Source organism: Pteropus medius, unplaced genomic scaffold (genome assembly GCF_902729225.1).
Source record: "Pteropus medius unplaced genomic scaffold, Ma_sr-lr_union100, whole genome shotgun sequence".
In the NCBI taxonomy this organism is placed as follows: domain Eukaryota; kingdom Metazoa; phylum Chordata; class Mammalia; order Chiroptera; family Pteropodidae; genus Pteropus; species Pteropus medius.
This window is the reverse complement of record NW_024349803.1, coordinates 22872349-22892896: the sequence shown is the minus strand read 5'-3', so window position 1 is coordinate 22892896 and position 20548 is coordinate 22872349. Positions and strand designations below refer to the sequence as shown.

At 52.6% G+C, this 20548-nt stretch overlaps 1 protein-coding gene across 9 annotated transcripts in view; it reads left to right on the top strand.

Moving 5' to 3' along the window:
• The window catches only part of ITPR1 (inositol 1,4,5-trisphosphate receptor type 1), a 292239-nt gene that overhangs the window by 11486 nt on the left and 260205 nt on the right, over positions 1-20548 (top strand). For 8 of the 9 annotated variants that reach the window (XM_039837946.1, XM_039837937.1, XM_039837945.1 and 5 more), the window contains exons 3-4: positions 16146-16253; positions 20010-20080. In XM_039837946.1, the coding sequence (XP_039693880.1) occupies positions 16162-16253; positions 20010-20080 (163 nt within the window). In that variant the 5' untranslated portion in view covers positions 16146-16161. The remainder of the gene's footprint in view (positions 1-16145; positions 16254-20009; positions 20081-20548) is intronic. The other variant, XM_039837943.1, reaches the window with a different exon arrangement.

Sequence of the window (20548 nt, the reverse complement as noted above, 5' to 3'; positions counted from 1 at the left end):
GGACAATGGGATGGTATTCAGCCTTAAAAAGTAAGGAAATAGATACATGCTACAACATGGATGAAGCTTGACAACATCATGCCAAGTGGAAGAAGCCAGAAAAGACAAAAGGACAAGCAGAGTGTGATTCCACTTACGTGAGGTCCCTAGAGCTATCAAACCCATAGACACGGTAGAGCCAAGGTATTTGTCGGTGATGATATTGATATTATTGTGTTGAGGGATGGGAGTTTAAGGGGTACAAGGTTTCATTTTGGAAAGATGAAAAAGTTCTGGAAACGGATGGTGGTGAAGGTTGTACAACACTGTGAATGTACTTGATGCCACTGAATTGTACACTTGAAAATGGTTAAAGTGGTAAATTTTATGTCTGTTTATTTTGCCACTGAAAAGAGAAAAACAATGACAAGAAACAAAGTCGCAGGGGCTAAAGGAGGCACAGGTGGGGGGGACTGGGAGGGCTCGGTAACCTGCTGCCTTTGAGCAGAGACCTGAGGGGAGTGAGCGGGTTGACCATGCGGCCTCTGGGGAGGGGAGAGTGTCCCAGGGGGCCAGGGCGGCAAGCGCAAAGGCCCCGAGGTGGGAGCAGGGAGAGCCGCTGGGGTGGGAGCAGCAGGCCAGGGTGGCCGCAGCTGAGGGAGGGTGCTAGGCATTCAGGTGGGAGAGGGGGTCGAGGTCGGATCGTACAGGTGTTTGCAGGTAAGCAATGACGTATTTCCCCGAGGATTGCTAAGCTTGCAGGATGCTCAGTGTGGTTCTCACCATCAGTGACCTGTGTCATCCTTTCTGAAGAGACTGGTGGGGACGTCAGGATCCCCTACCAGATTGGGAGGTGGAGCCCAGTTTCCAGACTCTGTGGTTAAACACATGAGCTACCTGGGACTGTCATTCCCTTCAGTTAGACAGGAATCCTCTGATGAATATGCAAACCTGTGGTTGGCTGAACAGCAAATTCCAAGAACTTACTGGTATTCCTCTGGGTTAATCTTCATCGCAAACCTGGGCCTTGCAGTCTGTCCAGTCTTATTTCAAGGAGCTACACGAGAAGGCCTCCAGCTCGCATTACCCTTGGGGAGTACGAAGTTCAAGATAAATGATTCCGATAGCTGAAGTGGACCCTTCTGTGTGTACGAACTTATAACAAGCCTGTGTTATAGTCGTTACTTACTGCATAAGATGTGCATAGTCAGCCACAGTAAAACATCAGCAAATAAAGATAAGCAACAAAATAAAACCAATCACCCCCAATCCCACCTTCCAAGATTAGGGTTTAAATGCCCCCCACCGTGAAAATTATGTGTATATTTACTAAAAGGCCTCGCACAGCACCTCCTGCTCGGGACCTTGCCTTTGCACTCTGTCTTGAATACCTTTTCTTGCTAAACAGACATCTGTGTCTTCATTTTCCTGAAGGTGGCTGTACTTTTGATGGGATTTCATTTGAGTGATGACATTTATGGAATTACTATGGTAAAAAAAGTATTATTCAGGCTCCATAAAGTACCATCACAGAGGCCAGTTTTTCCTATTCATTTTATACTGTTTTCAGGATAACTAAATGGAAGATAAAGTACTATTCAGTTGTTGGTTATCTTATAACAGGAGTAAAGCCTAGTAATTATTCATTTAAATACACCATTTCTCATTTCTTCTTCAAAGTGACCTAACCCTGTGAGGGCCCAGGGCCAGACACTCTCTTCTGTTTGTTTGCACTTTCACGAAAAACTTTACTATAGAAAATTTGGGACTTGTTGACCAGGGTAGAGATGTTGGTGTAATGAGCCCCTCCCTCCCTGCTCATCCTCACCCTCCACGGTTAGTGGTTCATGGCTCATCTGTACCCTCAGACACTCTCCTCTCGTCCTGGGTTACTTTGAAGCAAATCCCAGACATGCTAGTTCATCTGTGTTTTAGTGCCTATCTCTAGTATTAGGATTCTTTTTTAAAAAACATAATCACAATCCTATTATCCATATCAAGAAAAAACATTTTTCATAGTTCTCACATACATATATAAATATTATATACTATATAAACATACATATTTAACAGTTTGGCTTAGGATTCGAGTAAGGTTGATATATTACAAATGGTTGGTGTGTCTTAATGTATATGTTTCCTATTACACCTGTTTTTTTCCGTACATTTTTCTTTGGTATTGAAGATACTGGATGACTTGTTTGTCCACAGTTTGAATTTGGCTGACTGCATCCATGTGGCATAGTTGAACACGTTCCTCTGTGTATGTCCCCTGGATGTACCGTAACTGGGTATGTAGATTTAGAGGTCTGAGGCTTGATCAGTCTGGTTCTTTCTTTATCCCTTTTTGGCCCAGTCCGTTTGGTGAACTTTATTCAGGGGAGTGTATGCTGTATGTTACACCTGGATGTGTCTTCTTGTGATACTAGTAGCCGTCGTTGCTCAGGCCCTCAATCCATCACCTCATTTGTAGTTGCAAAACTCCTAATTCTGTTTTTCCTTCTTTACTTATTAGCTGGACTCGTTTATAAAAAGAAATTTTCTCCACTTAGTTTTTGGTTCCCTGGGATGTAGTTCATATAAGAAAGATAGGCCCAGTACTCGAATCTCTCTATATTTTACTAGTTTTCAAAAATAAGGAGTTGATTCTCTAACATGATCCCTGGAAATGGTTCTTACCTGGGGAATATTGGGCAATATCTGGAGAGAGGGCGATGATGGCACCCAAGGGTTACAGGCCAAGGGTGCTGCTAAACAGTCTACAGCTCGTTGCTCAGCCCCCCACCACACAACGTTATTCAAAACACCACCAGTGCCACTGCTGAGACACCCACGATGACCAGTGGGTATGTGTTTTTTTGTTAATATCATTATGAACTCATAGATTTAAACATATTTTGTATGTTTCACTTTGTCATTATCCTTACTGATGTTCAAATTGTTCATCTTTGCTCAGTGAGAGAGAAAGGCTATTCAGGTGGATTCAAAGGCACAGCCCTAGTAGTCTTGGGTCCCTTTCTTGCTTCAGTATGACAGGATGTTCCAGGCTCATCTGTATTTCTTGTCCCAGACCTGGAGTCAGCCTTTTTCTCTAAGGAACCTTAGTTCTTTTGAGTGAGAAATGGCATTTAGAGACCTCTGCTGAGGGCCAAGCAGGTATTATTGTCATTCTCCTCCTACGGGTCAGAGAACAGAAAGAAAACTTAAAAACCAACCATTTTTAATGAAAGCTCTTCCAAAGTGCAATTGACACATCTTTGCCGTTTTAAAAGGAATTCTGAGCATATTCTTAACTTTTTAATTTGGTCTCAGTTTTTGCCTTAGTATACTGGAGCTAAGACAGAGTGCTCCCCATTTCAGCAGGAAGGCTGCTGACAGGCTTTTTAAACTTTGTGGCAACCCATTAAGAGGTCATGACATCAGTTTAGTGTGCCTTGGTCAGTGGTTTTTTTAATGCATGGACTAGAATAAAAAATATCAACGTCTATAGAATGGATGCTTAAAAAGAACTGTGTACTTTGCAACGATGTTTCTTATTCATTCATTCCTTCAGTCATTTCTCTCTCTCTCTCTCTCTCTCTCTCTCTCTCTCTCTCACACACACACACACACACACACACACACACACACACACTCCCCCGCCGCTTTCTCTCTCTCTCAACATTGGGTGATTAAGTTCAGTGTATTTCTTACTGTGGGTTGCAGTCCGAAGTTTGAGAAACATTCTCTTACATCCTTGCCACCCCATCTGTGGTCACCGGACCGGCCTCATTGGCTTCAGCTGGGAGTGTGTTAGCAGTGCAGACTCCCAGGCTGCACCCCAGACCCACTGAATCAGAACCTGCATTTTAGCAAGAGCCCAGGGGATTCTTGCACCTGTGAAAGTGTGAGAAGACTTGTGCTGGAGGATGCTCAGCCTTGTGCCTTTTCAGTACTTGTTTTATTTTTATGGTTACTTCGTCTCTCTGTGGCCGGCTCTCACCTGCTGAAACTGACCTCCGAACCTCCCCTAGCCGCCCTCTCATTTCCAGTTAAGTGAAAAGGTAGGTTGAATCAGCAGCCTGAGGTGAGAGGCTATGAGTCTGGCAGGGTTCTCTCTGCTATGCTTACATTTGGGGGTGTTGTTATTGGCTGTTCAAATAGAGGTGGAAAGAGACCAAAAGCTACCTATGAAATCTACTTAGGGTTGCGGAGTCACAGACATAAACAAAGCTGCATTTGAACCCGCCGTTGTCAGACACTTTGGGGAACTTATGTTTTATGACCCAGCGAATCAGCAGAACTTCTGCACTGCTTTGTATAATGTTCCTCATCAGAAAATGATGAACACAGGAAGAAATATCACTAGTCTCTCAAGTTCCTCGGTGTTTATTGGTGTTTATTTGCATTTCAGGAGGAGCTTTATCTGGGAAGTGACTTGCTTTGCAAAAAAATGTTTACAAGCATCCCCGTGCACACTTTTACGCTTCCAAGCGGAAAAAGCTGATACACGTAGACTTAGGGACATTCGTTTATGTGCCCTGGCCTGCGCGTGTGGCCACGTTCTGCCTCTACGCCTTGGTGCGTGTCCTTTCTGCCCGCTGAGTCCTTCCTCGCCCCGTCTATATCCACCTTGCCAAATCCTTCCATTCCCAGCCCAAATGCTTCCTCTCCTGGCAAGCCTTTCCCGACACCTGAAAATCTGTTCTTCGAAACTCCACGGCACTTTCTTTTCCTCGTGGGCCTTTCTGATTTTTGACCCACAAGAGTACCCGACAGACACGTCATAAGTGCTCACATATTTTTTAATAACTTATTTTTTAATAACTTATTTATCACATATTTTTTAATAATGAAGATAAATAACTTCATTCGACAAAAATATTTGTCGAATGAAGTTATTTATCTGCGTGTTTTATCTGCCTTCGAAGGCTATAGACTGCTTCTCAGATGAATCTCATTTTTTGTACCGCTCTCTCCTGATTCGATATTTCTCGAATGGGCGTATTGCTTTGAAAAGCCCCCTTCGCTGTGGAGAGCAGAGCGGGGGCCTGTGTAGAAATGTTTGAGCCGGTTCCTGTTGATAGCTTTTGAGATGTTGGTCTTTGGGGGGCGGTAGGCTTGGGAAATTGTTGAGTGTTAATAAAACCCGTGGAGGTAAGAATTAGCTGGTGAAACAGAGTTGCTCTTAGGCTGTTACTGTATCATCCTGCCAGGCCTGCAGGATGAGGGCTCCTGAGGACGAACCAGTGTTGCCTGCTTCTTGAGCACAGGCAAAACATGTGACATCTGTGTGTCTGTTTCCTGTTCTATAGAACAGGTGTAAAAATACCTACTTTGAGTCATTACCACCAAGCTGTAGAATAAGAAATGCTAGCAGAGGTCTAAGACAGCAAAACAAAAACTACGTTCTAGAACAGTGGTTCTCAACCAGGGGGTGATTTCGACGTCCGGGGGAGGGGACATTTGGCAATGTTTAGAGACACTTCTCTTGTCACAGCTGAGGGGGAGAGGGCTCTACTGGCGTCTAGTGGGTGGAGGCCAGGAATGCTGCTAAACCTCCTACAGTACACACACCTGTCCCCACAACAAACAGTGACCTGTCCCCAAACATCAGTGGCCCTGAGGTTGAGAAATCCTGTCCTGGAGTGCCTTCCCCACATTTAGCAAGACTTTTATCCTTTTCTGAGGATATTAACCTGACTTGATTTGCTAGTATTTTTTGTTGGGTGGCGGGGGAGCGGGGCGGGGGCGGAGTCAGGGTGTGGGGAGAGGGCTGTCTTCTCAGGCTGGGGCTGACTTTAACTTTTTAATAAAATAAACACCCTCCCCAGCCCCCAAGCACTGGCCTCAGTTTCTGGAGCCCTGTGGTCTATCTTTGGCCACTAATCAGCTGTGCGATCTCCAGGAAATCACTCAGAGTTTTGTTGTTTGCTTTTCTGCATATAAAATGAGGAATAGAGGCTAAATGATGTCCACCCACCAATGTCAAGTCTCTGGACTGCCAGCTCTGAGTCCTGGGTGGGCGCCTCTTATTCTGGCCTTGAGGAGCAGGAGACGCAGGAGCACATGGCAGTACCGACATCTTTTCTGAGAAATAGCTGTGTAAATAATATGCCTGCATTAAGAAGAGTTATTTAGCAGACATTTGTGAACAGGCCAGGAGGTTATCTCTGTGTGTGGGTGTTTATCTCCCATGTGTCTAATGGGCCCACTCTGCACTGCCCATGTACAACTGCTCTTCCCGAGATTGTCACAAAGAGGGCCCTGCTCGAAGTCGAGACTTCTGCATTGGTGACTTCCTTTAGGACTGGCTGAAAACGAAAGCAGAACATGACTTTCTAGGCTCTGAGAGAAGTGCTTTTCACGGTAGAATTTCTCTCTTGATGGGGACACGCTGCATGCCGAGGGGACGAGGAGGCTGATGTGCAGGATGGGGGTGAGGGGGTGGCCGGCCGGTGTCCAGCTCGAAAGTGTGCTGCTCATCCTCAGTTCACAGTAAAGATGGGATCGTCGAGAGTCTCTGCTCACAGAAAGTTCCAGAATTAACAGTGAGCATCTCCGGTAACAGAAGCAAAGAGAATCTTTCCCCTTCTCTTGGAGGGGTCACCCGGGAATGTGGTGGGCTCCCCCTCCTGCGTTTCCAGCCGTGTTACCATATAAGTACCTGGGCCAGGGCTCCTAGGGAGGCGTCTTAGGGAGGCCGGTGGTGCTCGGAGGGAGTGGAGAGTCCTTGGCCTCCGGCCAGGAGATCGATCCAACGCCAGCAGCTCCTTTTTCTGGGCTGGCTGCTCTTCTTTTCCCTCAGAAAGGCCTTGCGGTTTGCCTGGCTCTGCCCACTGGGGGCCACTGGACCTAAAAGGGCAGCGGTGCCTTTCGTGTTGCTGGCAGCTGTGGCCCCTGCGGCCTCACCCAGGTTTCCGGGGACCGGCGCCTGTGGCCTCGGGCATCTCCAGGGGCTTTGAAGTCTTTGCACATAAGCTGTCTTCTTTGTTGCCTCGCCTTAGAAGAAGCCTTTTGATTTTATTCTTTTTAAAGTCATTTTTAAAGCGAGCAGCGATAAAACCAGCACGAAAAGACTTTGGCGAAAGCCCTTTGTTCTTTTTAGGAGGTAGAGGTGAGGCGGATATTCCAAGAAGGAACAGGGAGTCTGATGGTTTTCCGTCGGCTGCATTTTTCAGGGGAAGGATGACTTTTCAGGTGCATCGTGTGCTTTGGGGCCAACTGGCGAAACTCGGTGACGGAAGGGTAGGCCCAGAGGGGACCCCGTCGTTGGGCCGCGGCCGTCCGTTCTCTGCCTGGCGGTGCTTTGGGTTTCAGCAGGCGTAGCAGGGAGAACGTTCTGCTGTGGTTGGCGTTGACCCGTTCAGATAAATGCCTCCCACAGCACGGGCCCTGCTCCTGCTCACAGTCACTCAGCACGTGAGCTTGCTTGGCGACAGGGCTGCCCCGCCAGGGACTGTGGACGCTAAGACGTTTGGTGAGAGTGGCTTACGAGACGAGAAAGGGCAGCAGGCTGGAGAGAGAACAGCAAACAATGTTTCCTGAGTTCTCTTCCCCATGCGCTAAGTAGGCCCATGATTTTCTTTTTTCTCGTTGAATCCTCAACACAGCGTCGTGGGGGGAGCCCTCATGCTCCCTGTTATGCAGAGGAAACCGAGCCCCAGAGAGAGGAAATAACTCGGGTCAAGGTTACTCACTTCCATCGCACTTAGAATAAAGGTAAACTCGAACCTGGGCTCCCGAAGTCCCGCCGGCCCTGGCTTCTCTCCTCTCTGCCCCATTCTCTCCGTGGTGTTTATCACCGATGGGTCTCGCCTGCCCTTTTGTTTGTTAGTTTCCCATCCCTCCGCCTGCACTAGAATATAGGTGCGGTGACCGCAGGGACCTCGACTGTGTTCTGTCGACTTACATACCCCCCCACCTGGAGTAGGAGTAGCACATAGTAGGTATTCAATAAATGTTGACTAAAGAGGAGGATTTAGGTCTCACATCAAGGGGTCCCTCTCTTAAACCCTGGCCGTTCAGTTGTATGTTTTGCAGTTTAATACCACTTTATTCATTTGCTCGTATTTATGCACCGCGAGTCTTAAGCACATAGCCAGTGCCAAAGCAAACCTTAAAGAAAACTTACAGCAGCATTTTCCAAACTTTTGGGTCTCAGGAGCTCTCCACATGCTTACAGTTTACTGAGGACCCCAAGGGACTGTTGATGTGAGTTATAAGAGTCTGTACTTATTAGAAATCTAACACTGAGAAAACACATAAAAACCAGTCACACATTAACACAGTATCATGTTCTTTATGAACAAAAGCTACATTTTGCAAAACAAATTCGGGGAGAACAGTGGCATTGCTTTACATATATTTTTTTTAATTTTTGCGAATCGCTTTAAGATCTGGCTCAGTCAAAGGTAGCTGGAGTCACGTCTGCCTCTGCCTTCAGTTGCTCACGACATCACATGTCTTGCAGCCTCTGGAAAGCTCCCCCGTGCACGTGCGAGAGGCTGAGTGAACAGGCCCATTATTGCCTCGGCGTCATTATGAAAATAGTTTGACTTTGCAGATCCTCTGAAAGGGCTCTGGGAGTCCCCAGGGACCCCCTAGGGCACCACTGGAAAGCCACTGGCTTTATAGGGTAGGTAGGTAATTTGAACAGTTGGGCGGCGTCATGGGACATTTGAGAGAGGGGGAAGTTGGAGGCTTCCGTGGCGGGGTGCAGCCGAGTACCCCTAAGTCTGGCCCGTTGTGTCAGACTTTATGTTCAGAAATATATGCACGGGGATGCATTTCAGCTGTTTTTGCAAAAACAAAATTGCCTCTCAGCTAAAGCTCCTCCCGAATTGCAAAGGAACGTAGAGGACTCGGAAGCTGGTGGCGCATCTTATGTGTGCTCATCCTTTTCGGATGAGCAGAGTTACACGGAGCAGCCCGGGAGCTCTGCGGTGGGGGGGCCATTAACAACCGTAAAGCGTAGGTTCCGCTCCAGGTCCGAGAAGAGTGGCTTCAAGTACGAGTCACTTTGCAGCCCTCGCTTGGTCCTCCTCGCAGCTTTTGGCCTCCGATGACGTTGTGTCCTGTAATAGAAATGAGATGGTCTCGAAGGCTTTTCGCTGTCAGGTTCTGGCCCAGCTGGCGTCCAAGGCATCAAGGTAGAAGCTGTTAAAAGCAGATGAGTCCGTGCTGGCCAAGGTGACTGTTTCCGGAAGGCAGATGGTTGCAAACCCAGCCCCCTTGGGAATATTCCGTGTGCGCCTTGGTGATGTATGTAAAATGGCCCAAGTCAAGATCATTGGGTGGTAAAATGCGGGAGCTTCCACATCAGGGGGGGAATGGGACACTGGGTGGCGGGCGCGGTTCCTGGCACCGGGGCTCCCCAACACCCCGTTACTGAAAGACTCTTCACCACACAAGGGCCTGGCGGCTTCGTCTTTATCGAATAAAGGGGGCTCGCTCCTATGTGTCGCTAAGAGTCTGTTCCGTGGTTTCGGGGTCTGTTCTCTGGTATGAGGTAAGGCTTCTGAGTTCCTCTCTTGTCCAAGGCCCGTGAGCATTAAGTGGCACCTTAGGTAACTTCTTGGGTAATGGAAGCGTTCTAATTTAGTCTCATTTCTGGAGTTGCTAACTTTTAAATTCTGAATTGTGTGTAGGCGAAAAGTCAAGCTTTTTTTTTTTTTTACAAAAATGAATATAATGCAATTAAGTGCGTGCGGGAGAAATAGATGGGAAGAATCACAGTACATGAGTTTCCTGCCGCAGTCCAAGCTTTTAGCTAAAAGAAAAGAAGAAAAAAACCTAAAACCTGTGTTGAGCTGCTTTTAATGAAGCGAACACACTTCTTTCTCAGCGAGGTCGAGCGTTAGTCTGTGTTAGCTCCGGAGTGAAGAGGCTCTACATGTTGAATGGTCATTTCTTTGAAGAGGTCGTCACCCCCACCCTCCCAGCAGGAACCTCGTTTGATGTTGGAATAAGTGGGAACAGAGCTGGGGCCTGGCTGTCTTGGGTGCTGGGAATTTGGAGGCCGAAAAGCAGTTACGGATCAGCCGCCTCGTAGGCTCCCAGAGGATTTAAATATTCCCAGGACCTCGTTTATTCGGATGCGTTTCCCACAGGGCTGGCAAGTAAGGAGCGTGTATCAAGTAGAAGAATCAGGGGTTCCCGGCAGGAGAGAAAGCAGGCTTCGGAGGAGGAAAAGAGAACTTTTGCATTTTGGTTCCATTTGTAAACAGAAAACCGTGAGCACTAGTACGGTCGGATATGTGAGCGAGCGCCTCGTGTGGGTGGCCGGCTCACCCCTCACAGCCACCAGAGAGAGTGGGAAGCGTTGCCCCCCTTTGCCTTGTCCTGCCTTTTTCAAAGCGGACGAGGGGGCCGGTGGCTCGGGCCGAGTTGCTGGAGAGCATGCGGCTGGCGACTGGTGAAGCTGGGCTTCGAAGCCAGGGCTTCTGACTCTGTCTCCAACCTGTTTTGGACATGAAGGGGGTGGTCAGTCGGGGAGGGATGCTCCTTCCCAGGAATAGAAGTTAGAAATTTTGTTTTCGGCCCTCAGATTTCTCAGAGAGATCTGTCGAAAGGGCCAGTACACCTCCGTTCCCTACTGTTAATCCATCCGTACAGACTCGACTTTAATCAGCGTTAGGAAAGCAGTCATCCAAAAAGCACTTGGAGGTCCCTTAGGCAACAGGTAGGATGACACTGTAGTTACACTGAACCCAGATTCGACTGCCTGCGGCGTCCCGGTCACTGGCCTAGGGATCCTGCTGTCTGCCGTCGTGGGCTCTGTCCAGTGGTGAAGACGAGACGCAAACACGTAACTGAGCGCCTGTGGGACGGTGGTCGTGGCCCAGCAAGGGCGATCGGGGTGCTGTGTAGAGAAGTATGCTGGGGACGTGTGACCCAGACTTGGGGGCTGTGACAGCACACTGGGACTGTAAAGGCGACTGCGAGTTAGCCACAAGTGGTGGGGGGAGGGGAGCTATGCCCGGCAGCAGGAACAGCAGGTGCCAAGGCCCTGGGGACAGAGAGGCACACAGCTCCCTGGGGGTCTGGAGGAAGTCCACTGTGGCTGGAACGTAGACGGCGGTGGGCAGAAGACAGCGATGCGGGAGAGCGAGGCAGTGCCCCCGAGGGTCTGGAGGGCCGGCAGCAGCGGAACCACCCAGTCCGAGCGCCGTCTCTGAAAGTCCATGCGGCCGGGCGTGTGCAACAGATCGAGGGGGAAGATGGAGCCAGAGAGATGAGTGGCAAGGCTTTACGGGGTGCAGTTGAGAAGTGAGAACGGCTGAGATTTGGGTGGAGGCAGAGGAGCTAAAAGGAACTGGAAGAGTCAAGAGATATATTAACGTTTAAAGTCAGTATGAAGATAGGATGCTCAGACTGTTCATTCACGTATTTGCTGAATATTTACGGAGCGCCTGCCATGTGCTAAGCACCGGTGATGGCAGTAGGGTGGTGTGCACACATCCCAGCCTTCCCTGGGCAGGAGGTGGGACAGGGATGAGTGTGTTCCAGGCACAGCAGGGCAGAGGCCCTGTGGCGGGGCAGAGAGCGAGGACCGGACGTGCCCCCAGGCGTTGAGGAGAAGCAGGCTGGGCAGGCAGGTGGGTTCTCGCTGGTGCCTTGCGATGCTGTGGGCACCCAGGAGCTGCATCCTGCCGCTGTTGGCTGTGAGATGCAGACTTGGGAGCCCTTGTCACATAGAAGTCTCTGGGGACAGCAGAGTGGACGAGGTGACCAGGGAGGGTGTGGAAAGGTGCAGGCCTTACGGAGTCAGCGACCGCACACTGGGGCCACCACCTCTGGTTCTGCCCTCCAAGGAGATCTCTGTGTTCGTGTTTTTATTCCCACCTTTCTTAGGAATAGACTCAACTGTCCCTTACATGCTGCTCAGGGAGCAGTTTCAGGGGACGGCGACCTGACACTGAGCCAGCCCGTGGCGTGAGGCTCCGCCAGGCCCCGCACCCTCACTCGCGCCTCACAGAGCGATCCCGGTGAAGCCACCCTGAAGAACCCTACTGTGAGGGGCGCCAGCCCCCCAGAGCGGAGGTGGGCGGCGGCAGGGTCGTGGGGACCGCACGCTCGCTCACTTGATCCCGAGTGCGGGGACTGTGCCGAGTGCTTTGCAAACACCATCTCACTGAGCCTCACGACGCCTGCTGAGGGGGCTACTTTCATTGTCCCCGTTTTCTAGCTGGGAAAGCGGGGCGTGGGGCAGTCACGGAACTGGCCTGCAGTCCTCGGGCGTGGAGGTGGCTGTGCCGGGCTTGGGGCCCTGGCCCTCTGACTCCATGCTCCTGGGCCCAGTGGGTCAGGGCCGGGGAGGATGGCGATGCTTTGCAAACGGAAGCCACGCCTTCGGGAGAAATCAGAGGACATTCGCGTGTTCGGGGGTCATGGAGCGCCAGGGCAGAGAAGGTTCTGGGAGGTGCTGACCTCGTGTGGGGCAGCAGACCGCAGTGGGTTCTTTGAACCTGGAATCGGCCCCACTGCCAGGTGTTCAAGCAGAAGCCGAGACCACCCACGGGAGACACGTGGGGGGTCCCATCACTGGGCGAGGGGTGGAACTCCGTGCTTTGCGGGGTTGCTGTCAGCCTTCGCTCTGTGGCTGTGTGTGTGTGACAGGGCCGGGGCGTGGCCTGGCTGGGAGTGCGTGGGGCTCCGCCCTGTCCAGCCCTTTCTCAGCAGGCGAGTCAGGGCGGGCAGGTATCCTTCTGAAGGCAAATGCCTCGTCCCGGGTCAGACAGGAGTCACCTGTGACGACCCCACTGTGGTCTCATGCAGGGGTCCTTTCCTTTACCGAGCTCGAATTTCGAAGCCGTCACAGTGTTCCGGATCCCACTTCGTCGCATTACAAACTGATGGCGGTAGCCTTCCCCGAGCGGCGGGCTGCCAGCCCCGTGCCGGGCACACGCCCTGCCCTGCTTTTCACGTTTCCCACGACAACCTGTTGAAGCGGATATCACCCCCGCGTTACAGGCGCAGAAACGGGAGCAGAGGGGTCTGGGGGGCTGGTGGCAGGGGCGCCCAGGCAGCTGTGCCTGAAGGGGAGGGAGGGCCCTGGAGCGGTCCCCGAGCCTGTCGTCACCCACGCCAGGTGACCAGCTCGGTGTGCTAGCAGACAGCCCTGGCTGTCCGTGTCGGGTCGGAGGTCCCAGGGTCAGGCAGCCCCGTGGCGGGTTGGCACTGACTCTGCTGTTCTCCTAGACGGTCCCCAGCTCCGTGTGAGTGACATGGGGACATGGCATACAGCTGTGAGAAGTTTGCAGGCACAACTGATACGAGGAGCAGAGAGGCCGGCTCGCCCACCCTGCCCGGAGCAACAGGAAGTCCTCCGGAAGAGTGCTTCCCCCAGCCCCGCTTTCCCAGGCCACCGTCCACGGCCCCCTCTGGCTCCCGAGCCCTTCCGCCGGCCTGCCCGCCTTCATTTTCCCTTCTAGGACACCCCTGGTGGTGGCCCCAGGACCTCCCCGCCCTCCACTGCAGTAATTGTTGGTGGGGGAAGCCTCTGCCTGTCCTTTGCAGAGGGACTTGCCAGGGAAGAATTGGTGTCCGCCCCACCCCCCAGTTTTTGTTTATGCTGCTTTATTTATAAAAAACTGTGACCCTGGCAGATCGCCCGGTCGAGGGCCATTAACTGTGGTGGATGTGCGTGCTGGCCTGTGTTTTGGGGGGTGGGGCGGGGAATGTGAACTATGGCTAAAGGTTACTCATTCAGTTGTCTGCTTAATAAGCACGTTGGTCAGGAAGAAGATACTTATATATTTTTTTCTGACTCATCAAAGGGTTATGTGGCCGCAGTAGAAAAATTAGGGAATAGCGAAGTAGAACGGTTAAGAAATAGAATTGTGCATATGGGCGAAGATCAGTTCTCCGTGTCCTCACTGCCCGGGGAATGAGGACAGCCATTTCAAGCTGTGCCCGGGGTCAGAAAAGCTCTGCTTCGAGCCACACGGGCCTGGGCGATGGCCCTGGCCGTCCTGCTTGGGCATCATGTCCGACTCGGGCATCTCACCCTCTCTGCCTCGGTTTCCCCAGCAGTGAAATGGGAATAATGGTAGGTGCCCGAGGGTCGGGTAGGAGAAAGGACACTCGTGAAGCCACCCGCACAGCGGCAGGCGTGGTGCTGCTTGAAAGGCGTCAGCCGTGACCATCAGGAGCGGCAGTAGCAGACCGTGCTGGGGAGACGTGGTGTCCTGTCACCTGTGGGCGTCGCCAGCTGCGGGCAGCGCCGAGCACCTTGCGCTTTGTCATCTCAGGACACTGACTTGTGTCCGCTTCTTCCCGTTTGGGGCCTGGCGCCTTCCAGTCAGGTGACCGGGTGGTGAGGAGGGTGCAAGGAACAGTGGTCACGCTGCTGTTTCCCCGGCCTGGTGTCCGTCGGGGCCAAACGCTCACCGGAAGGGCAGGCCCAGCAGGACCGAGGCGGGCACGCTGGGTGAGGCGCTCCGCCGCTCCCCGCCCTCAGCCCTGCTCCCCGCCCTCGCCCCTGCTCCCCGCGCTCCACCGCTCTCCGGTCCGCCCAGGAGGCCGGACACCAGGCGAACTTGTTTTCCAGTGGTCGGTCCCAGAAGTCCCGGCTTCCTGATCCTTCCTGACGAGGCTTTAAGTGCGCGCACGTCGGGGGGGCAGGAATGCCGCAGCCGTTTCCCCGGGGGCGGCTTTTTGGATGTTGTTGGAAACACGGGTTTGCCTTCCGGTGTGAGACGCCCCGTCGGGAAGAAGCGACCTGGCTCGAGGCCGGGATCGGGCGCGCGGGCCTTGGCAGGTGTCCCTGCGCGTCGTGCGTGTCTCCCCTGGGTTCCCAGAGGCCGGCTCCGCGGGGTGAAGGTTCGTCTTCTCAGAGCTGCCGCTCTACACATCGTCCACCTTCAGCGCGATGCTCCTCGCGTGTCTCGCGGTGTCCGGGATGCGTGGGGGCGAATGGCCTTCTTCCCGGCCGCGTCTCACACGCACTGCACGGAGGTTCTCGGACGGTCTCCCTGAGCCTTCGCTGCGTAACTCTTCCATGAAGACAACTGGGCACCAAGAAAGAATTTCAGGAGAGCAGGCTTCTCCACGCCCTTACAGCTGTCGTGGCTTTGCGGGGTGAAGGGTTTCTGGCAGGGGAACTTGAGTGACCACATGGGAAGAGGTGCATTGGGGAAGATGAAGTCTCGGGAAGACCTGGGTTACCTGGTGCATCTACACAGCAGATGGGGAGTTACCTGCAGTCCACACGAGCACCCTGTCTCCCCACGGAACTGGGCTCGTTTTCAATGTCTGTTTAGCCTTTTGTAATTGGCTCCTGCTCGTCAATATTTATGGCCCTGATGAAAGCTGTTTCTTGGAGTCAGGTCGATGTTTTTGTTGGGGGTGTGTGTGTGTGTGTGCGTGCGTGCGTGCGCGTGCGCGCGTGCGCGTGAAAGTGTAATGATTCTGGACTATGTAGAGATCTGGAACTTACCAGCCTTTATTACTGCCCCTTACCAGCTGTGTGCCCTCCTGACCCGGCTTCTTAATCGACTTCAGCCTTATTGTCCTTACCTGCGTTGGGAAGGGTTTGGATGAGGGGAAGGGTCTTTTCTCTCTCTGCAAGTGTTTCTTGGTAAAGGATGAGAAAGCAAGACTTTGTTTTGAAATAGTGTTTGGGAAAGACTGTCCGGTTGTGGAATTCTTAAAAGGCTGTTTGTCTGGGCTTGTGGTGTTTGTTACTAGGTTTCCTTTTATTAAGTTCACTTTGTTGCTTTAGCACCTCGCCCTGGCTCCACCAGACCCAAGTTTTACAGGTGTTTCCTTCAGACTTCTCGTTCCGGAGGCAGATCGAGAACGTTAGTGTTCCATGGGTCAGACTTCCCAACTCCGTCATCGCTGCCAAGTTCTTGGCCGACTTCCCTGCAGCCAAGTTCTAGTCAGTTTAACGTGGAGGGTCCTCAACTTGCAGAATCGGATTTGGGCGTGGCTGTGTTAGAAACAAGTGTTATTGTGCTTGGAATATCCTGAAATTCAATAATGTATGGGGGAAATGTGGTTGCATGTGGCCTCGCTTGGCTCACTTAATTGCCTGCCTGTCACACTCTCATTTAAATTTGGCTTTTAAGTGGGGTGCTTTGGAAAAGCGAGCTAAGCGAAGCCAACTCTTAGGGACTTTTTTTTTTTCCTCCTGAGCATTTCTTTCCTTCTAATAATGTTGCATATTTTACTTTGTCTAGGATTTTCGAGAAAGACATGTCTGACAAGATGTCTAGTTTCCTACATATTGGAGACATTTGTTCTCTGTACGCGGAGGGATCGACAAATGGATTTATTAGCACCTTGGGGTAAGAGCACCTCATTTCTTGTGTGGCAGGATTTAAGACGTCATAACGTCAGCTGAAAAACTGATTTTCCTGGATAAGAATGTTATCATTTTACTCGGCTTTTCCAGGGGCGGTTGGAATCATGAACACCAAATCCCATGTTAATTCACAATTTATTATAATTTCCTCTTCCTTCGTATAGAAGGGGAAGTGCTAAGTATATGGGATAAAACTTAAGGTTCATATTTACAGACCCAAAGAAGTGCTTTTTAGCTGCACAAAAGTTCTATTGTCAGAGGGGACCTGTTTGTCACATAAGCCGAGACTTCTCTGATGCTTATCTCTCTTTGGAGCAGAACCTTTTCTGCTTTAAATCTCTGTGTACATTTGAAAGTTACAAGCTGCACAGAGTTTTGTAAATCAGATTTTTGCTCTTTTCTGCTTTCTTCAGTTTTTATCCAACTGTTAACGCTATATATATCTCCCATAATGCACTCATTCGATGATCTTCTCCCTCCTATTGTCTAGAAGAGGAAGCGAGAGGCAAAACAGCTCCAAAGGCAGCAGCAGCAGACCGGAGAGTCGAGATGGCTAGCTCCGGAAGGCTCTGGAAGGCTCCGGAATGGTCCATATTGTGTCTGTGTCGAGAGGCGTAATTAGGCCCTGGGGTGGCATTGCTGAATTCGGCAAGGGCTGGTCTCAAATAGATGGGGGGAAGGAAGGCCAACAACAGCTTCTCCGGGAACCGTGTCCCTCTAGCAGCCAGAACCTTGCTATTAACCACAGCCATTATTTAGAGAGTCTTGTCATCTGGAGTTTGTGCAGAGTGACCCTTCCCGGCCTCCCATGCCCCTTACTCCAGTCAAGGAGCGTGGAATTTCAGATGTAGGATCCTATCTCAGTGAGACCTCGCTGTGCGAGAATTTCATTCTCTAAAGTCGCCTGATAGGAAGGGGTCATCCGTACGTGCCCGGTCACCAGACCCGGCGAGTGCTTCTTCGCCCTTTTCCTGAGCTCTCTGCGCCGAGGACCCTCCCTTCACAGTTTGCCCTCTGTGGCTCTTGGCAGAGAGGCCTTCGGCCGCCTGCGCCTCCCTGCGTGGCCCTTGTGTCCTTGGCCGACCGCTGGCTTTCTCACCCCTCACGGCAGGCTCTTGCCCCCCTTTCCATTTCCCAGCAGTAACAGCTCCAGGAGTCCTAGGGGCGGTGGCCAGTTCTGCGGGCGTCCGCAGCGCCGTGCTAAGCGCTGTCCGTCCATCCTGCACCCCAACGTCCCCACACGGCTCCGACAGTGAGCTCTGTCGTTATCGCCGTTTGTGGAGGCGACACCTCTGAGCCCCAGAGAGGCGGGGGCACCCCAAGGTTTCACAGGCGAGAACACTCGTGACTCCAAGACCAGGGCTGCTGACTGCACCTGAGGCAGGCGACTTTCCTGAGCCCCTCCTGACCGTGTGCCCGCAGCTCCTGTCCGGACACCCTGTCAGCCACACTGTGGGCCTCACCGGTCCCCTGGGGCCCCGCCCTCTTTCCGAGGTGCCACCGCCCTTCCTGCCACCCGGGCTCACACCTCAGTCCCCCAGCCCCAGAAATCTTGGTGCCCCTCCCCCGACACCGCTTCTTCCAGAGAGCCCGCTCTCGGAATTCCTGCGAGGTACAGTTCTTTGTAAGCGCCTTCCTCCCGTGTCACCAGTGAGCGACGAGGTCCCTCCTCTCCTCTGATGTCCGTGTGGCAGCTTTTGGAATTTGGGGCTCAAATACTTCCTTCGGATCAGTATTTTCTTCCCTTGATCCCCTGATGGTCATTGGTATAAAAATGGATTTGGAAAATCAAGCTTGAGCTTCTTTTTCCCTTTTACTATTTTTAACATTTACGGGCGGCAGGGAGTAACCGACTGCCAGTCACTGTGGGAGTCGGCCTCCGGCGGGCTCCCCAGCCCGGTTCCGGTTCTGTAGGTGGTGGTTCCCTCCGAACGGCCCGTTTGCGCGTGGAGCTTCAGAACCGCGTGCCGTGCGCAGGCGGCGTCCGGTCGAGTTTCGGGGCCACCTGCGGAGACCGTTAGATAACTCAGGTCCTTGGGCCCGTCCCAGAACACAGCTTCAGGGGGCCTGGGGGACAGGGCCTCCTGGTAGCAGTGAAGTCGAGGAACAAAGTCTGATGGACGGCTCCTGACTGAGGGGCCCGGAGACCAGCAGCCGTGAAGTGATGCCGGTGGCCGAGTGCCTTCCACAGTGCATTTGCCTGCTGGCCTCGACCAGCCCTTCCGACCAGCCCTTCCTCCCAGCCCTTCCTCCTCTGGACTTGTGGATTGATTAGCCGCGCCCCACGCCGGATTCCGAGGCGCCCCTCCCCCACCCCAGGCTGCGGTGTCGTGTCAGGTCTGGTGGCTCTACCGTGTTGGCACTTGCAGGGGCTCAAGGTGGGGGTTTTATGTAAGCACATTCTGCTCTTGATTTTTGCATGAAAACTCAGGTCACAGGCTGCACTGTCCCTCCTCCCGTGGAGGGGAGACGTCTGTGTCTTGGAATTGAAGAGGGCAGACCACTAGCTACTCCGGACACCCGGCTTCGCCCACAAGTGGATAGGGCGCCCCTGGCCCGGGCAGGAAACTGTCCTAGTCCCCGGCGTCTCCGGGCCACAGAGCGCAGCTCTCTGTCCTCAGAGGCTCATCGCCTGGAGCCCGCTGTGTGCTGCAGCCCAGGGAGGCTGGGAGGACGGGGGAGGGGCAGAGAGAGCCTGCAGCAGGAGGGGCCTGGGAGCTTCCAGGGGAAGGGGGCTCCGAGTCAGGGCCCTGAGGGACAGGCAGGACTTTAGGAGGCGAAAGGCTACTTTGCAGGAAGGAGCAGTGACAGCCAGGCCGAGTCTGAATGCCGTCCCTGCTTTGGGGAAGAATCCCTGGAACGCGAGAGCGCGTGAGCTCAGAGCAGGGTCTGTGATCCTTCGGAATATGAGCCAGTCGTCCCAGTCCCAGCCTGGGGACGTGGACAAGCCACTTAAACTTCTCAGAGCCTCAGTTTCTTCATCTGTTCAAAAACATATGTAGATATTTTAAATCAGTTTTATTACGGCGACGTTGGTAAAATAGCCTTGTTCAGTCGGTTCTTCCAAAGGAGCTGGGCGCAGAGTGGTCACCAGGACTTTCTCTAGTGGATGTTTCCGTCACTCCGGCTGATGGTCCTCTCCGGTGTTTTGCACCTTCCCCTCTAGTCCTTTCGAAGCCCTGAGGTTCTTTCCCTGCATTTGCGTTTGTGGCTCCTGCTCCCACGTCCTTCAGCTTCCTGTGGTTCCAGAACAACCTCCTGCCAGCAGCTTCTCCGAGGGCCTCAGGCACAGTCCGTTCCTGGCTGTGTTCTGTTCTTCCTTCTCTCAGCCCTCAGGGCACGTTCTCCTGGCCGGTTTGCTCGCGTGGCTCCTGCTGTAGCCTTGAAGTCCCTGAGGACAGGGGCCTAGCTCTTCCTCATCCTCAGATTCCAGGGTCTGGCACACAGTGGGCCCAGCATGATCGCCCGCTGTGCCCAAGTCCATCGTGGATGGGCCTGGGGGAAGGAGCCACTGAAGGCGGCGGCTTCAGGTGGCCGTGGCGGAAGCAGACGTGGGCTGCTGGACGAGGTTTGGGCTCCTGCCCAGGGAACCCTCCTGCGGACAGCACCGCGGCGGGACGGTTTGGCGGTCCCGGCTGCGCCCAGGAATGGCCCTAGGTATTTGGTTTCGGCGGAGTGCTCAGGGCTTTATTTTCTCAGACTTGTCTTGACATAGCACTGATCCCTGTCATCCTTGCAGGCTGGTTGACGATCGCTGCGTCGTACAGCCGGAAGCCGGGGACCTCAACAATCCGCCCAAGAAGTTCCGAGGTAAGTCGGCGAGGTTCCTGGAGTGGGCAGCTTGCCTCGCTTGGACACCCATGTTGCCGTGCATGGTTTATTTATCGATTTATTTTTTAAGCATTCGTAGGTTTATTTACGTATATATGTTTAAAGTGTGATTGCTGAGCTTTACGACCTCTCGAAAATGCATAAGCTTAGTGTCAAGGCGAGAATGACTTTCGCCGGAATGACTTTAACTGGTTGATCGCGTTCGGTCGGCTGAGTGCCAGCTCAGGGTAAAGCCTTACATTTGTGCGCTGTGCCTCCCACCAAGCAGTTACGTGCGGCTCTATCACAGGAAACGTGTTATTTCAGGAGATCTTGCTGCCCCTTTGGGGCTCGGATGTTCTCAGACACCTCGGCCCGGGGCGAGTTCTTCGTTATCGCTCTTACTTTTTGAGTTATAAGACACAGGCAGGACAGCCCTCCTGCCATGTTGGCTGTATTTTTTTTTTT